The sequence below is a fragment of the Lissotriton helveticus genome, chromosome 10 (genome assembly GCF_964261635.1).
Source record: "Lissotriton helveticus chromosome 10, aLisHel1.1, whole genome shotgun sequence".
In the NCBI taxonomy this organism is placed as follows: Eukaryota; Metazoa; Chordata; class Amphibia; order Caudata; family Salamandridae; genus Lissotriton; species Lissotriton helveticus.
The window spans coordinates 54,813,053-54,827,901 of record NC_136071.1 but is presented as its reverse complement, the minus strand read 5'-3'; the positions used below and the strand labels follow the sequence as shown (position 1 = coordinate 54,827,901).

General features: G+C 41.9%; 1 protein-coding gene across 1 annotated transcript; it reads left to right on the top strand.

Moving 5' to 3' along the window:
• The first annotated feature begins 13,125 nt into the window (after nt 1-13,125).
• Nucleotides 13,126-14,064, top strand: LOC144783850 (olfactory receptor 5J3-like). The gene has a single exon (XM_078662600.1). It carries the CDS (start codon nt 13,126-13,128, stop codon nt 14,062-14,064), a length of 939 nt encoding a protein of 312 aa, XP_078518726.1.
• The last annotated feature ends 785 nt before the right edge of the window (nt 14,065-14,849 follow it).

The following is a 14,849-nucleotide window of genomic DNA, read 5'->3' as shown; positions in this document are numbered from 1 at the left end:
CTAGAGCGCCCCCCCAGCGCAATGCGTTGTAATGGTTTGCGTTGTAAAAGTTGCGTCGTAAAGGCACTGCGTGGGAAAAGTTGCGTTGTAAAGGATGTTTACCGAAATAGATCCTTCCATGAACCAAAGTTCAAGGACAGACGTATTCACAGAAAAAAAAAATCCAAAGGGACAAATTTACAAGAAAGTAACTCCGCGCGGCACTGCAAGTCATTTGGCTGCGCCACACTGAGTCACTTTCAAAGCACAGGGATGCAACATATTCACTATAATGTGTCCCAGCCCTGTGCTTTTCCCTGTGCTGGTGCACAATTGGCTGATTTGCGCACATGCAGGAGGTGCCTGCATTGCAGGGAGATTGTTTTTTTTGCAGGAAGATGCACCTTCCTGCATAAAAACAATTAGGAGAGGGATTTTCCTCTTCTATGTGTGCTGCAGGATGCAGCACACATGAAAGAGTAAAAAACATGAAAGAGTAAAAAACAAGGATACATGAAAAAAAAATCCTTGTTGCGCCTCCATACGCCTCCCCTGTGGAGGTGTCGTTTTCTGAAGTATTCCCAGGTTTACAAAAGGTTGTACATCCGAGAATGTGGCAGAATCCATGGGTGTTGCGTGGAAACACCCACAGTAACACCCAAGGAACACCTCTTTCACACAAAATGCTGCGTGAAAAGGGGCCTTATTTACAAGGACACAAATTGACATGCTGAGTGGCTTCCCGTTTCCTTGTAAATATGGGGCAGCAAAATGTGCCGCCGGTGCATCAGAAAAAGTGATGCACCGGCTGCACAAGGGGCTTGTAAATATGCCCCAAAGGCTTAATTCAAGCACAATCAATGCCAAACCCAGTGCAATTCTGCTCTCACCTTTAGCACAAGTGAGGACCCCCAAAATTCAAACACTCTCTTCTGTGTAAATCTGACCACCCTAAGTTCATTTTCCCCAATGTGGTGAAATTTGGAAAGGGAGTAATGAATTAGACGTTCCTCAATGTATAACCCTATCTCCAAGCTAGCATAGTTTTCATTCAGAATAGTAAATGTGCTACCTATAAATTGTTAACATTTATTTGTATTTGTTATGTTGTACATTAAAAAGTTATAGTAATGTATATCATGGAGTATGTGTAGGGGCTAAGAAATCTGCCACTTGCGTTTTGTTGTTTGTGCACTTGTGGTCCATTGTTATTGAGAATGGCACATTTCAGTTACACATTTACTGTAAATCGTTCCTAATAATGCCTAAGTGGCACATTGGTAGAATTTTGGGAATTTCACGTAACAAGCTGTTCTGCTTGGGTTCTCAGATTAGATAGAACCAGCTCATCAGAGCCTTACTAACCCAGCCAGAACATTACTCTCTGCCCCTCCCTAGGACCTATTCACAACAGGTATCTACCCCCTAAGGACAGGGAATTCCTAAGATACATACCCAGACCTCTTATAATATCAATATCGGCGATCTCGTGGTTCCATTCGAACCCAGACCTCTCTACCCAGACGGCAGTATCAGAATCGGCGATCTCGCGGTCTCATACAGACCCAGACCTCTCTACCCAGACGGCAGTATCAGAATCGGCGATCTCGCGGTCTCATACAGACCCAGACAACCTACCCAGACGGCAGCATATCCTATGATTACCATTACATAAAGGGATCAGTCTCACTATTCATCAGGGGTATAGTACTACAATATTCTGGATCACACAATAGTTGCCAAATTAGGTGATGTACGACCTATCCTTCAATCCAAGAGCTCCTCTCTCCCTTATTCAGTTATCACTTACCTGATCAGGGGAAGCATCTGTTCACAGTAACATCTGACTAGAAGAACAGGTTACCTTTTCATACAAGAATAAGAAGCACACTAGTTCACTATGCAAAGGTTATTATCAAATATAAGCTCTCCTCTACCCCCTTGCTCAGACCCACATGGACGGGAGATGCATCCGTTCACCTGCACCTGACTAGAAGAAAGGTTAGCCTCACTGACAATAATAACTCCTGCACAATGGTTCACTAAGAACTGGGGTATCTTTATTTCTCATTACAATAAACAACATTAGCAACACATAATAGACACATACACAGATCTGCAGGGTCTCTGTAAAGACCACATCCACATCTACCTAACAGAGACTGTAAATAGACTGCACACCGCTGAAAAGGAAAGGATTAGTAATAATGTTTCATGGACACTAACATAACAGGACAGATATCACCTGATTAGTATGGAGTCTTGTTCTAGCTGTCATCTGGATTCCTCCCTCGTCTGTGATTCTCCTCTGCACTCTTGGACATGCATCTGCGCTGATCACTCTGCACTGGACACCTCTCCCCCACGAACTGTCTCCGCCTTCCAGCTTCAGTCTAATTGTTTCTGCCGCTCTGATAACCGTTCGCTCCACTAGCTCCTTCATTCTGTCTGATTATCTCTGTTCAAATGTCCAATTCACTCCAGCTGCTCTCACAGATTAGTATAACTTCAGTCTCTTCCAAAAGGCACCACCTCAGACTCCAGCTGATCACAACTCCTCCGGATAAGTAACTACTTCTAACTGCTGTCTTCAGCTCCAAACATTGCTTCATCTCTCTCTGTTCAGAACACCATCTACTCACAACTGCTTCTAGTTTCTCTCTCTCTGGTTCCAGCTCACTGGCTGTCTGTCTTCCCTCTGTTCCAAGCATCCACTGTCTCTTCTCCCCTGCTCCATCTCCTCTCCTTCTGCACTCTAACGCTCTCCGTTCCAATCCACGACTGCACTCCTTCCAACCCAAAGTCCTTCTCCCTGACTCCGCCTCTGCACTTCACTAATATGGAATGCTGTCTCCTCATGGAAAGTTCCAGGCATCAGCCTGCCGCCCTCCAAATTCTTGCACCTCCCCGTACCAAGGACACATCCCCAGCCGGCCGGCCCGATGTTGTGTCTTCAGCACGAAGAGAAATACAATCCTTCGACAAGGGCCGGCCTGAACCGGTTCTCTCCAAGCGAACAACACCTCATAACTAAAACATTACCTTTACCCTGCAAGCATCTCAGTCTGCAGGGACAGAAAGCAAAATGGAGTCTCTCTAGTTCTGGGCCTTGTAGGCCTGAGAAGGATGAAATAACACTTAGCTCTATCAGAGTACCTACACAAACCATACCAATATGTAATATGAAGTCAAGACAACAGGATCCACCCTCTACTATAGGTAGAATCATGAAAGGACACATAATTATGTCAAAGCCAATAGGCAATAGATGGATTAGAGTCAACCATAAGGGATCTATCATCATATTAAGCAGCTATCCTCTAGTTTATGCTTCTAGGTATGGCAAAAAGGCCTTAAAAGGACCAACACAAGGCAAGAATAGAGATTCAGGATGGTAGCAAGCTTAAAGTCACCATCACTCATAAATAGAGCCCAAAAATCGAGCAGAACATTGCACCCTTGACTTTAACTTGCTAACATCTATAAACAACAACAACCAAATAAACAAACATCGACATGATCTATCAACAAAATCAAAAACAAAAAAAAAACTCCCTAAAATGAATGACAACCAAGGAAATACCACCTAAAGCTTGATATAGGGAAAAAATCAAAATATCTGATAACCACAGAAACTAACCTAAGCACCCTTGAACTAAATGTGCCTCAACTTCTAGTATTAACTCATGAAATCTATTAATGTAGGGACATGTCTGTGAAATAAAAACGACAAAGGGCCTAAACGAGGCCTACCTACTTCGGTCAACTTAAGAAACTAACCTAAGCACCCTTGAACTAAATGTGCCTCAACTTCTAGTACTAACTCATGAAATCTATTAATATAGGGACATGTCTGTGAAGTAAAAATAACAAAGGACCTAAATGAGGCCTACCTACTTCGGTCAACTTAAGAAAGGATTTGGTAAAGTCTGACAAATAACATAACAAAGGGTCCTCAATGTCTGGGCAACTATTACTAGTAAATCTAGGACATGACCTAACTAAATGACACACCTCCCGGGACAACTTAAAGTCTAGGGTGACCACCCTTGGAACTAATCCCACTGCTCCAATTAAAAGTTGATGGATCAAAGTAAAAGTGTAATAACAGGAAAACAAGGATAACCCCATTCCTACAAAATAGCTGGTGTAGCACTATGCATATCAAGCAAGAAATCAGAAACAGTGATCTAAGTGTGGTGCATATACTCTTCTAAAAGATAATTCAGACATAGTCTGTCCAGAAATCCCTATAGCTAAAATAACTGAATCAGAAACTTGAACTTGAAAAACTAAGTGATAGGAGACCATGCCAAAGTCAATAGGCAAAGGTCATAAGTCATCTAACTCAGGAAACAGTGTGCACCTAATCCCTCTGTATCAATCTGTGGAACACATGTGTGCACCATCATGCAGAACACTACTTTCCCTTCATTGGCAAAACTGTTGTACAGAAAACAGGAAAACTATCCAATAGGTGAAAGATAAACAAGTGTAAAGTCAATCTGTAATAGCATAGCATACTAAGATCAAAATATCATGTATCACAGGGCATCAGATTACTAAAGCAGCTCACTAGTTACATACTGCACCCTATGACTTTCAAACAAAATCATTTGCATAATCATTAAACCAAAGGCAAAATTATGAATGTGGCACTGCATCTTTCAAACTGAAAAATCAAAAGCATAAACAGGACTGCAAATTTAACATTATCATTGGGGCCTGTTTGTGGTAACTGCAAAAAGTGGCATCATGTCCATCTGAAATAGAAACATGGGAAAAAAATGCAAGACTCAAGAATGCAGGCCAAGGAATTACATTGTAGACTCCTTTCATAAAGGAACATCATTATAACCAAATACCAATGGGTTATTTTAGATCATCACTTTACTATTGGCTTTGTCACCAAAAAAAAAAAATGTTAGGGGGGGAATCCAAACATGATTATCAAAAGTTCAGTTAATGTACAAGTTCTCTTCTGTAGGAATCCATCGTTGGTTTCTCCTTAGGAAAACAGTTCATTCGTGTAGGCCACGACCCTCCGTCTTCATCTGCATCCGGTGCCAAGGAAGCACACCCTCCAGTCTGGTCAGCCTGGTACGTCTGCTTCTAATCCTGGATTCAGCCTCAGGGGGGGGGTTGGGAAGGGCAACACTCATCCGAAAATAACAAAGCCCATCACTCCAAAATAAGAAAGTCACACTCATACAGGGCCCCCATAGATCAGCAATCTGGAACGAAAAACACGTATCATCAATCTTGCAAAAACAGATTTTCCATTCAAAAAAGCACCCCAAGTGCTTTTCATTTCTGTAAGAAGAAAACCTCCTAATTCCTGAAAAGAACTCTCTAAATCCAAGGGATGATTTGAACACTCTCTTTAAATTTGTTTGGGCAAAATCCCCAATTTTTTTTTTTTTTACACAAGTCAGAAGGGCTGGGGCCTAGTCACTCCTCACTCCTTTGAGAAACAGCCCCTCCCTCTAGAAAGATGGTCGCGCTCAGAATTTTGAACCAGCTCCAACCATAACAAGCAGGAGCCGAGCTTCGCTGCAATACTCGCACAAGGCCCCTACCATCTGGTCTGAGGACGGGCCTGAGTTATCTCGTTCAAGGTTACAACAACAATTTCTGCTTTGTGGAGTTTCTCACACATTTTTAAATGAAACTCCATGCAGCTGGTATTTTACCTTTCTCCTTTCAGACAAGCACCGTATTTCTCTAACTAATGTAATCAAGTTCTTAAGCTATTATTTTTCTATAGCCATATGAAAAGTTAACCAACATTCAAAAGACGGCATTCTGCACTAAAGCAATTTTAAACTGATGTAAGGGATGTGAGTGTATTAAAGTCAAAATCAAAATAGAACCTCATATCCACCCTTGACTGTATACACGAACATCAAACAACCCTGTCATAACGGTTCACTATTTGCTGAAAGGGAAAAAATATTAGAACAACAATGCATGCAGATACATTTCATTTTTTATAACATGTGAAACACCATCAAATTAAACAAGGGGCAACATATAATTTTGCATTGCATAACCAAGAATACATAATTAAGTGTGCAAACTTTTCCATTCTACCTATAAAAAGGGCCAGATTCATCATTTCATTTAAAAGCACACGGTTGCATTTCACCAATTAAAGCACATTCTACATTGAAATAATTTCATTTCCACAACCGAAGATTGCACCATCTGTGCACAGCTGAAATCCACCAAAACACCCCCTCGCATTCCGACAGGTTGATGTACACCTCCGAGTCAAACTCATTAAATCATGTGTACAAAGGGAAGACACACAGAAACCCGTGGATGCATTCCAAACAGTACGTAAAAATGAACACTGCTGTCTCAATTCAAGATATTAACCCTTTGGCAGCTGAAACCTAAGCCTTCCCCGAGCGCTGCAGACACAAGGGAAAGTCCCAGGACTAATCTCTCACGTTCTCACATAACGGTCGAGCTCCTTTCAAAAACACATTTCCTCCCCCAACAGACAGAAAGGATCCAACCCTTCCCTGCTCAATGGAACAAGTCATTCATAAACCATATTCAGAAGGCGCTATCCACAAGCAACTACAAGCTACTCACAAATTTGAAGCACAAAGCGCTATTCACAAATAATTCAACTAGTCACTCACAAAGCGCTATGCACATGAATTCAACAAGCTATTCACAAATCTGAAGCACAAAGCGCTATGCACATGGTCTTAAGAAGCCACTCATACATGTTAAGCACAAGGCGCTATTCAAAAGAAACACAATGATAACAAGCTATTCACAGGCCAAATATACAAGGCACTACAGACCATATTTACAAGGCGCTACAGACCACATTTACAAGATTCAAAAGCCTCAACCACAAGGCGCTATTTACAAGATTTTCAGCAAGTTATATCACAGAATACATTTCACACTTCACAGCATAAGTAAATGCAGCAAGCAATGTGATAAGCAATGTACAAGCCTTTTTCATACACAAATGTACAATCTCATCAACACCAAAATGTAATTGGCTCCCTCACACACAGTCACCCTACCAGCCTGACAGTTCAAACACCAAGATGAAAAGCATTTCTCCTACACTGCATAAGTCAGATGCCATGATGTACTGCAATCTCCTTACACTCGAATTGTTCAAGCCAATAGGTCAGGGACCACACCTCACCATGCAATGCACAGACCGTTCCCAGATGTCAAATTTGAAAGGGTTTTAAGTCCAACTACATAACAGGGGTCACTCCCCGCATCTTGTGCGAAAACTGCCCGACTACGCCAAATGTTCTGCTTGGGTTCTCAGATTAGATAGAACCAGCTCATCAGAGCCTTACTAACCCAGCCAGAACGTTACTCTCTGCCCCTCCCTAGGACCTATTCCCAACAGGTATCTACCCCCTAAGGACAGGGAATTCCTAAGATACATACCCAGACCTCTTATAATATCAATATCGGCGATCTCGCGGTCCCATTCGAACCCAGACCTCTCTACCCAGACGGCAGTATCAGAATCGGCGATCTCGCGGTCTCATACAGACCCAGACCTCTCTACCCAGACGGCAGTATCAGAATCGGCGATCTCGCGGTCTCATACAGACCCAGACAACCTACCCAGACGGCAGCATATCCTATGATTACCATTACATAAAGGGATCAGTCTCACTATTCATCAGGGGTATAGTACTACAATATTCTGGATCACACAATAGTTGCCAAATTAGGTGATGTACGACCTATCCTTCAATCCAAGAGCTCCTCTCTCCCTTATTCAGTTATCACTTACCTGATCAGGGGTAGCATCTGTTCACAGTAACATCTGACTAGAAGAACAGGTTACCTTTTCATACAAGAATAAGAAGCACACTAGTTCACTATGCAAAGGTTATTATCAAATATAAGCTCTCCTCTACCCCCTTGCTCAGACCCACATGGACGGGAGATGCATCCGTTCACCTGCACCTGACTAGAAGAAAGGTTAGCCTTACTGACAATAATAACTCCTGCACAATGGTTCACTAAGAACTGGGGTATCTTTATTTCTCATTACAATAAACAACATTAGCAACACATAATAGACACATACACAGATCTGCAGGGTCTCTGTAAAGACCACATCCACATCTACCTAACAGAGACTGTAAATAGACTGCACACCGCTGAAAAGGAAAGGATTAGTAATAATGTTTCATGGACACTAACATAACAGGACAGATATCACCTGATTAGTATGGAGTCTTGTTCTAGCTGTCATCTGGATTCCTCCCTCGTCTGTGATTCTCCTCTGCACTCTTGGACATGCATCTGCGCTGATCACTCTGCACTGGACACCTCTCCCCCACGAACTGTCTCCGCCTTCCAGCTTCAGTCTAATTGTTTCTGCCGCTCTGATAACCGTTCGCTCCACTAGCTCCTTCATTCTGTCTGATTATCTCTGTTCAAATGTCCAATTCACTCCAGCTGCTCTCACAGGTTAGTATAACTTCAGTCTCTTCCAAAAGGCACCACCTCAGACTCCAGCTGATCACAACTCCTCCGGATAAGTAACTACTTCTAACTGCTGTCTTCAGCTCCAAACATTGCTTCATCTCTCTCTGTTCAGAACACCATCTACTCACAACTGCTTCTAGTTTCTCTCTCTCTGGTTCCAGCTCACTGGCTGTCTGTCTTCCCTCTGTTCCAAGCATCCACTGTCTCTTCTCCCCTGCTCCATCTCCTCTCCTTCTGCACTCTAACGCTCTCCGTTCCAATCCACGACTGCACTCCTTCCAACCCAAAGTCCTTCTCCCTGACTCCGCCTCTGCACTTCACTAATATGGAATGCTGTCTCCTCATGGAAAGTTCCAGGCATCAGCCTGCCGCCCTCCAAATTCTTGCACCTCCCCGTACCAAGGACACATCCCCAGCCGGCCGGCCCGATGTTGTGTCTTCAGCACGAAGAGAAATACAATCCTTCGACAAGGGCCGGCCTGAACCGGTTCTCTCCAAGCGAACAACACCTCATAACTAAAACATTACCTTTACCCTGCAAGCATCTCAGTCTGCAGGGACAGAAAGCAAAATGGAGTCTCTCTAGTTCTGGGCCTTGTAGGCCTGAGAAGGATGAAATAACACTTAGCTCTATCAGAGTACCTACACAAACCATACCAATATGTAATATGAAGTCAAGACAACAGGATCCACCCTCTACTATAGGTAGAATCATGAAAGGACACATAATTATGTCAAAGCCAATAGGCAATAGATGGATTAGAGTCAACAATAAGGGATCTATCATCATATTAAGCAGCTATCCTCTAGTTTATGCTTCTAGGTATGGCAAAAAGGCCTTAAAAGGACCAACACAAGGCAAGAATAGAGATTCAGGATGGTAGCAAGCTTAAAGTCACCATCACTCATAAATAGAGCCCAAAAATCAAGCAGAACACAAGCGCAATGCAAAATTCCTGAAATTAAAGAAATTACACTAGTGTACAATAGCCAGTTATTGGCAGTCACCGCTGTGGGCAAGGTTCAAGAGGCATCCTGAATCAATGGATCTGTTTAACGGCTGGTGCAAGAGCATAGAGGTGCCTGCACCAGCATCAGACAGATTGTCCAGGGCTGACGATGTTTTAGCCCTGCCTCAGAGGCATGACATAGCCAGGTCTCTCCCCATGTTTTAAACTCTTTAGCGTCACCCATAAAGGTAAGCCTTCGTGATTTAGGCTTCAGCCCTGTAGCGCCTAGGGTTAGACTTAAATCAGGCTCTCTGCCCACCCTTTGCACAGGGTCTGTCTGAGTGAGGGCCCTCATTGACCTTATCTGTTTGTGGGGGATCTCAAGTACTACAATGTGTAATGCACTGGTATTTCCCTGGGGAAATAAAGTCCACCCAACTGTTAAATGTTAGCATGTCAAATCAAGCAGAAAATTCTAGGTGGAGAATTTCGAGTCCAGTAAGTACTTAAATTCCCCAAGAATTGGTATTGCATTTTATCAGGTGCAATGATTATCACATCCATCAAAGAGGCATTCAGAATGAGGCACTATGTGCCTGAGAGATAGTGGGTACATATTGCATGTGGGTACAGAAGAGACAAAAGCCATCATGAAGCTTGGAGAAAAACTTCAAGGCTAGTATTGGAGGTAGCTTATTCAATGTGCCTCTAAAAACGTGTCTGGCAAAACAACTCTGTCTTAAGTAACATAACATAACATAACATGTGTATTTGTAAAGCACACGTTCACCACTACGGGTATCTTGGCGCTGAATAAAAGATGTATATTGTTACCCAACCCAATGGTACTCAATTAGCACCTCAAGATTGACACAATCTTGTTCTTCCTAATGGGTTCAGCAGGCTGTTCCAGAGCAGTTCTCTTGCCTCTTTTTGCACCTCTTTTGTTTCTTTCTGAACTTTTTTTGCCTCTTGCTGTACCCCGCTTGCCTCTTTCTGCACCTCTATTGGTTCTTTTTGCTTTTGCTTCTTTTTTTACCTCTGCTGCACATTTCTGCATTCCTCTTGCCTCTTTCTGTACGCCTCATCTCTCTTTCTGCACCGCTCTTGCCTCTGTCTGCACACCTGTTCCCTCTTTTTGCACTCCTTTTGCGCCTGTTTCTGCAACCCTCTTTTTGCACCTTTCTTTGTCTTTCTGGACTTCAATTGCCTTTTTCTGCATTTCTCTTGTTTATTTCTGCCCCTTTCTTCCTCTTTCTGCACATGTCCTACCTATGTAGGCATAGTTAGAAATTAGCATTTAAAAAAACCTTTGAAATTCACTGAAAAAAACATATGTTTCAGGAGCATTATATAGTTAGAGATTAATATTTAAAAAACCTTTGAAATTCATTGAAGATACCACATTTTCAGGGATGTTATACTTAGAAATTAGCATTAGAAAAACCTTAGAAGTTCCCTGAAAAAAACACAGGTTTCAAGGATGTTATAGTTAGTTGGACACTTCACTCATTAAAAAACTGAAAAAATCAGCCGTTATAGTTAGTTGAGCTAACTATAACTCGCACCCCCTCAATGCACTGCTGATGACGTCACATATTACATCATTCATGACATGGTCAGTAACATCACTGATAACATCACTCATGACATCTCAAATGACATCACTGATGACATCACAATGACATCATCCGCATGATAATCTTATGTACCTCATCACACCCCAATATAATTGTTGATACACTCACTCTAAAATACAGACTACCATTTTCGAAACCTAAGACACACCAATACCAGTTACTATATACCTACTCACTGATTCCTAAGTCTACACACACATCTACTCATTCATCCATACAGTCACTCACTCATACATGCAGTCACTCATCAATACAGCAGTATCATATGCACTCATACACCTATACAGCCACTCACACACCACCACTCATCCATAGAGTTACTCACACATCTAGTCAGTCTTGCAAAGAATCAAACTCCCATTTACTCACCTATACTGATAAACACACACCACCTCACTTATTCATTCAGATACTAACACATACTTACTCTCCTATACAATCACTGATACAACTCATCCATACAGCCCCTCTTACAATCACTCACTCTCACATTTAGTGATTTATATACTGCAAAATTCACATATACTGCCTTTCACGTGCATATTTACTCACACATGTACCATTGAGACATCCATTCACTCACCAACACATACACACACTCACCCACCCATACAGCCCTTCACAGATGCACTCTTGAACCCATACACCCAGTGAATCACCCACTCACATATCTATGCACATAGTCACAATCACACACTCAGGCACCCATACAGATACTCAGACAACCAACCAATAATCCATATAGACACTCATGTTGCTACTCAGCAACCCATGCAGCCGCTTACACACCAACTGACCGATACAGACATTTACAGTTTACTCACTAACCCATGCATTCAGTAAGACACGTTTAATCACTCACTTATACAGTCAGTCACGCACCTACTAAATCACCTATTCAGACTCATACGCCCACTCATTCTTCAAAACACCTTGGCGCATGTGATCAAGGCAGGAATCTGCCGAAACGCGTCATGATGGCGGCTGGTTGTGTTTTCGAATAAATTAAAATAGCACCAAACCTGGGTCTACGCTCTTCTTTTTGCAGTTCAGAAGCAGCTGTGTGAGGGGCAAGGTTCGTGGCATATATATATATATATATATATATATATATATATATATATATATATATATATATATATATATATAAACATATTTGAACTTTACAGAAACACACAGTCACTGGAGGATGCACCGTCTTCTGCCGTAGTTGCTCTGTCTCTCACTCTCTTTATCTATCTCTCTTTCTGTCTCTCTATCTCCCAAAAAAACATCATACCTGTAATGCAGGGATTTTCTTCATATCACATTGAAACCCCGGCTTACAAGTGCTGTATGAATACGCACAAAATAACATATAATAGAACACATTATATATAACACATAACCTATGACATTTAGCAATTGAACACTTACATAACACAACAAACATAACTTAACATACAGTATATAACATTTAATATATAACATTTAGCATATAACATGTCATATATCTTATAACATATAACACATAAGCTTTAAAATGAAAACTTGAAAACATAACATGCAATAACATACCAAAAATTGAATTACAGAGGTTTTACCTCCATCAGTGACACGTTATATCAGAAGATCAGAGGCGAACATCCATGCCCATTCTTCCATCGAGCACACATGCACAACTTTCCCCCAAAACCCAAATTATTATCATCATTATCTTACGAGCTATTGGCAGAGTGACAGCATGAGACTTCATGCAGTTTACAGGAACTACCATCAGAAAGAAAATATGAAGAACAAAGAGAAAATGTGTGGTACTGCATACCAGGAAACATGGTGGGGCAGAAAAGCAGGACAGTTAAAATGATATAATACAGGAAAATAGTAGGAAAGAATAAGGTTATAACTGAAGACAAGACAAATCCTGCTTTAATACGTATGAGCAGGTATATGACACTGAATTGCCAAAGTCGCTTTATTCCCTGGCCCAGCTTTATTTTTGTATTACAGATAGTATACTCTGCATCTTTACAATATTTCATGTGATCAAATTTCTATTCCTTGCAGTTACACCAAATATAATGGAGTGCATCAATGGTACACCAGTGACAGAATTCATCCTTTTGGGATTCTCTGACCATGCAGAGCAGCAATCTTCACTCTTTGTGCTTTTCCTGACTGTGTATCTGTTATCTCTGGTCGGCAATTTTCTTATCATGTCTGTTGTGAACCTCGACCCACAGCTGAGCACCCCAATGTACTTTTTCCTTGGAAATTTATCGTTTGTGGATTTCTGCTTGACCTCGGTCACTGTCCCCCTGTTGCTTGTCAACCTTCTATCAGAGGACGGGAGGACCCCTCTGCCTAACTGCATCACACAGATGTACTTCTTCATTTTGATGGTGACCACAGAGAGCATTCTCCTGGGGGTCATGGCCTATGATAGATATGTGGCCATTTGCAACCCACTGCGTTGCCACATTGTGATGAGCAGGAGCCGCTGTTTTCTGCTAGTGTTAGAATCCTGGGGCGGTGTGTCGCTGCATTCCCTGATGCACACCCTCATGGCATGTCGGCTCTCTTTCTGTGGACCAAATGTGATCTCAAGCTTTTTCTGTGATGTTCCCGCTGTATTAAAGCTCTCTTCCTCAGACACTACTGCCAACCAGCTACTGATCCTAGTGGAGGGGTCTTCTATAGCCATTGTACCCTCTGTGTTCATTGTGGTCTCCTATGTCAATATTGTTTCAACAATACTGAAGCTCCAGTCCTCCCAAAAACGACAGAAAGCATTCTCCACTTGCTCTTCCCACCTCATGGTGGTCATATTATTCTATGGGACAATCTGTTTCATGTACTTCCGGCCGGCCTCCGTCTCCTCACTGGACTATGATAGAGCTGTCAGTGTGATGTACACAATGGTGACACCTATGCTCAACTCCTTTATTTATAGTTTGAGGAACAAGGAGATCAAAGGGGCTATCAAGAGGACACTGAGAAGGAAACTCTGCCAGTCATAATGTCCCAGCTGTGGCATGTTTTCTATGAACTCATCAAAACTTGGGGCAACTTTTGCCCCAACACCAGTGGCGACAGCTTTTTCTAATTTGCAATTGCATCCATTACTTTAACTCGTCCATTTTTTCAAAACTTCTTTTTCATCCTGTTGATCCTTTACTCATTCTCAATCTCATACATTTAACTCCTCCTGCAAGAGTCTGCAATTTTCTGGGTTTCTCATGTTATGATGTTTTCTATGAACCCTAATGATCACTTCTAATGGTTGGTGTTGACTGTGACTTATATCTAATACATTCTGGAATAGCAACACATGAATATTGATGGTGCTTGATGTTGAATCACTGTGCTATGGGTGATATATTGCTATTAGCCCTGTTTCCTTATGAAATAGGTTCTAAAAATGACTACCTCTACTTACTCAGTAACTTTATAAGAATCATTGGATTTAGGCTGCTGCCAACTAATTAGGAAGCCAGTTAGTTACCTGGGATCAGTGTTGGACTGGCCGATAGAGCAATAGGACAGTACTAGAATGGCAGATCTGCCATGTCAGTGTGTAGGCCATTTGTTTGGATGTGTGTGGGCCTGTTTTATTATCTGGTGAGTTGGATTTTACTGTTGATTTCCCTGATATTGCCACATGCATTGCCTGCAGCAAGCTCATGTGCTTGCCCTCTCCTCTATCTTGCAAAACAACCTATGCAACCTATCTATAAGTTCAAAACTTCCCCACTTTCAAATGTAGACCACTTTTATAGCTATGGGTATCATTAACTGGGCCACT

Bases quoted from the DNA above. Each gene is read 5' to 3' on its own strand.
- LOC144783850 (XM_078662600.1), top strand. From the start codon at position 13,126: ATGGAGTGCATCAATGGTACACCAGTGACAGAATTCATCCTTTTGGGA.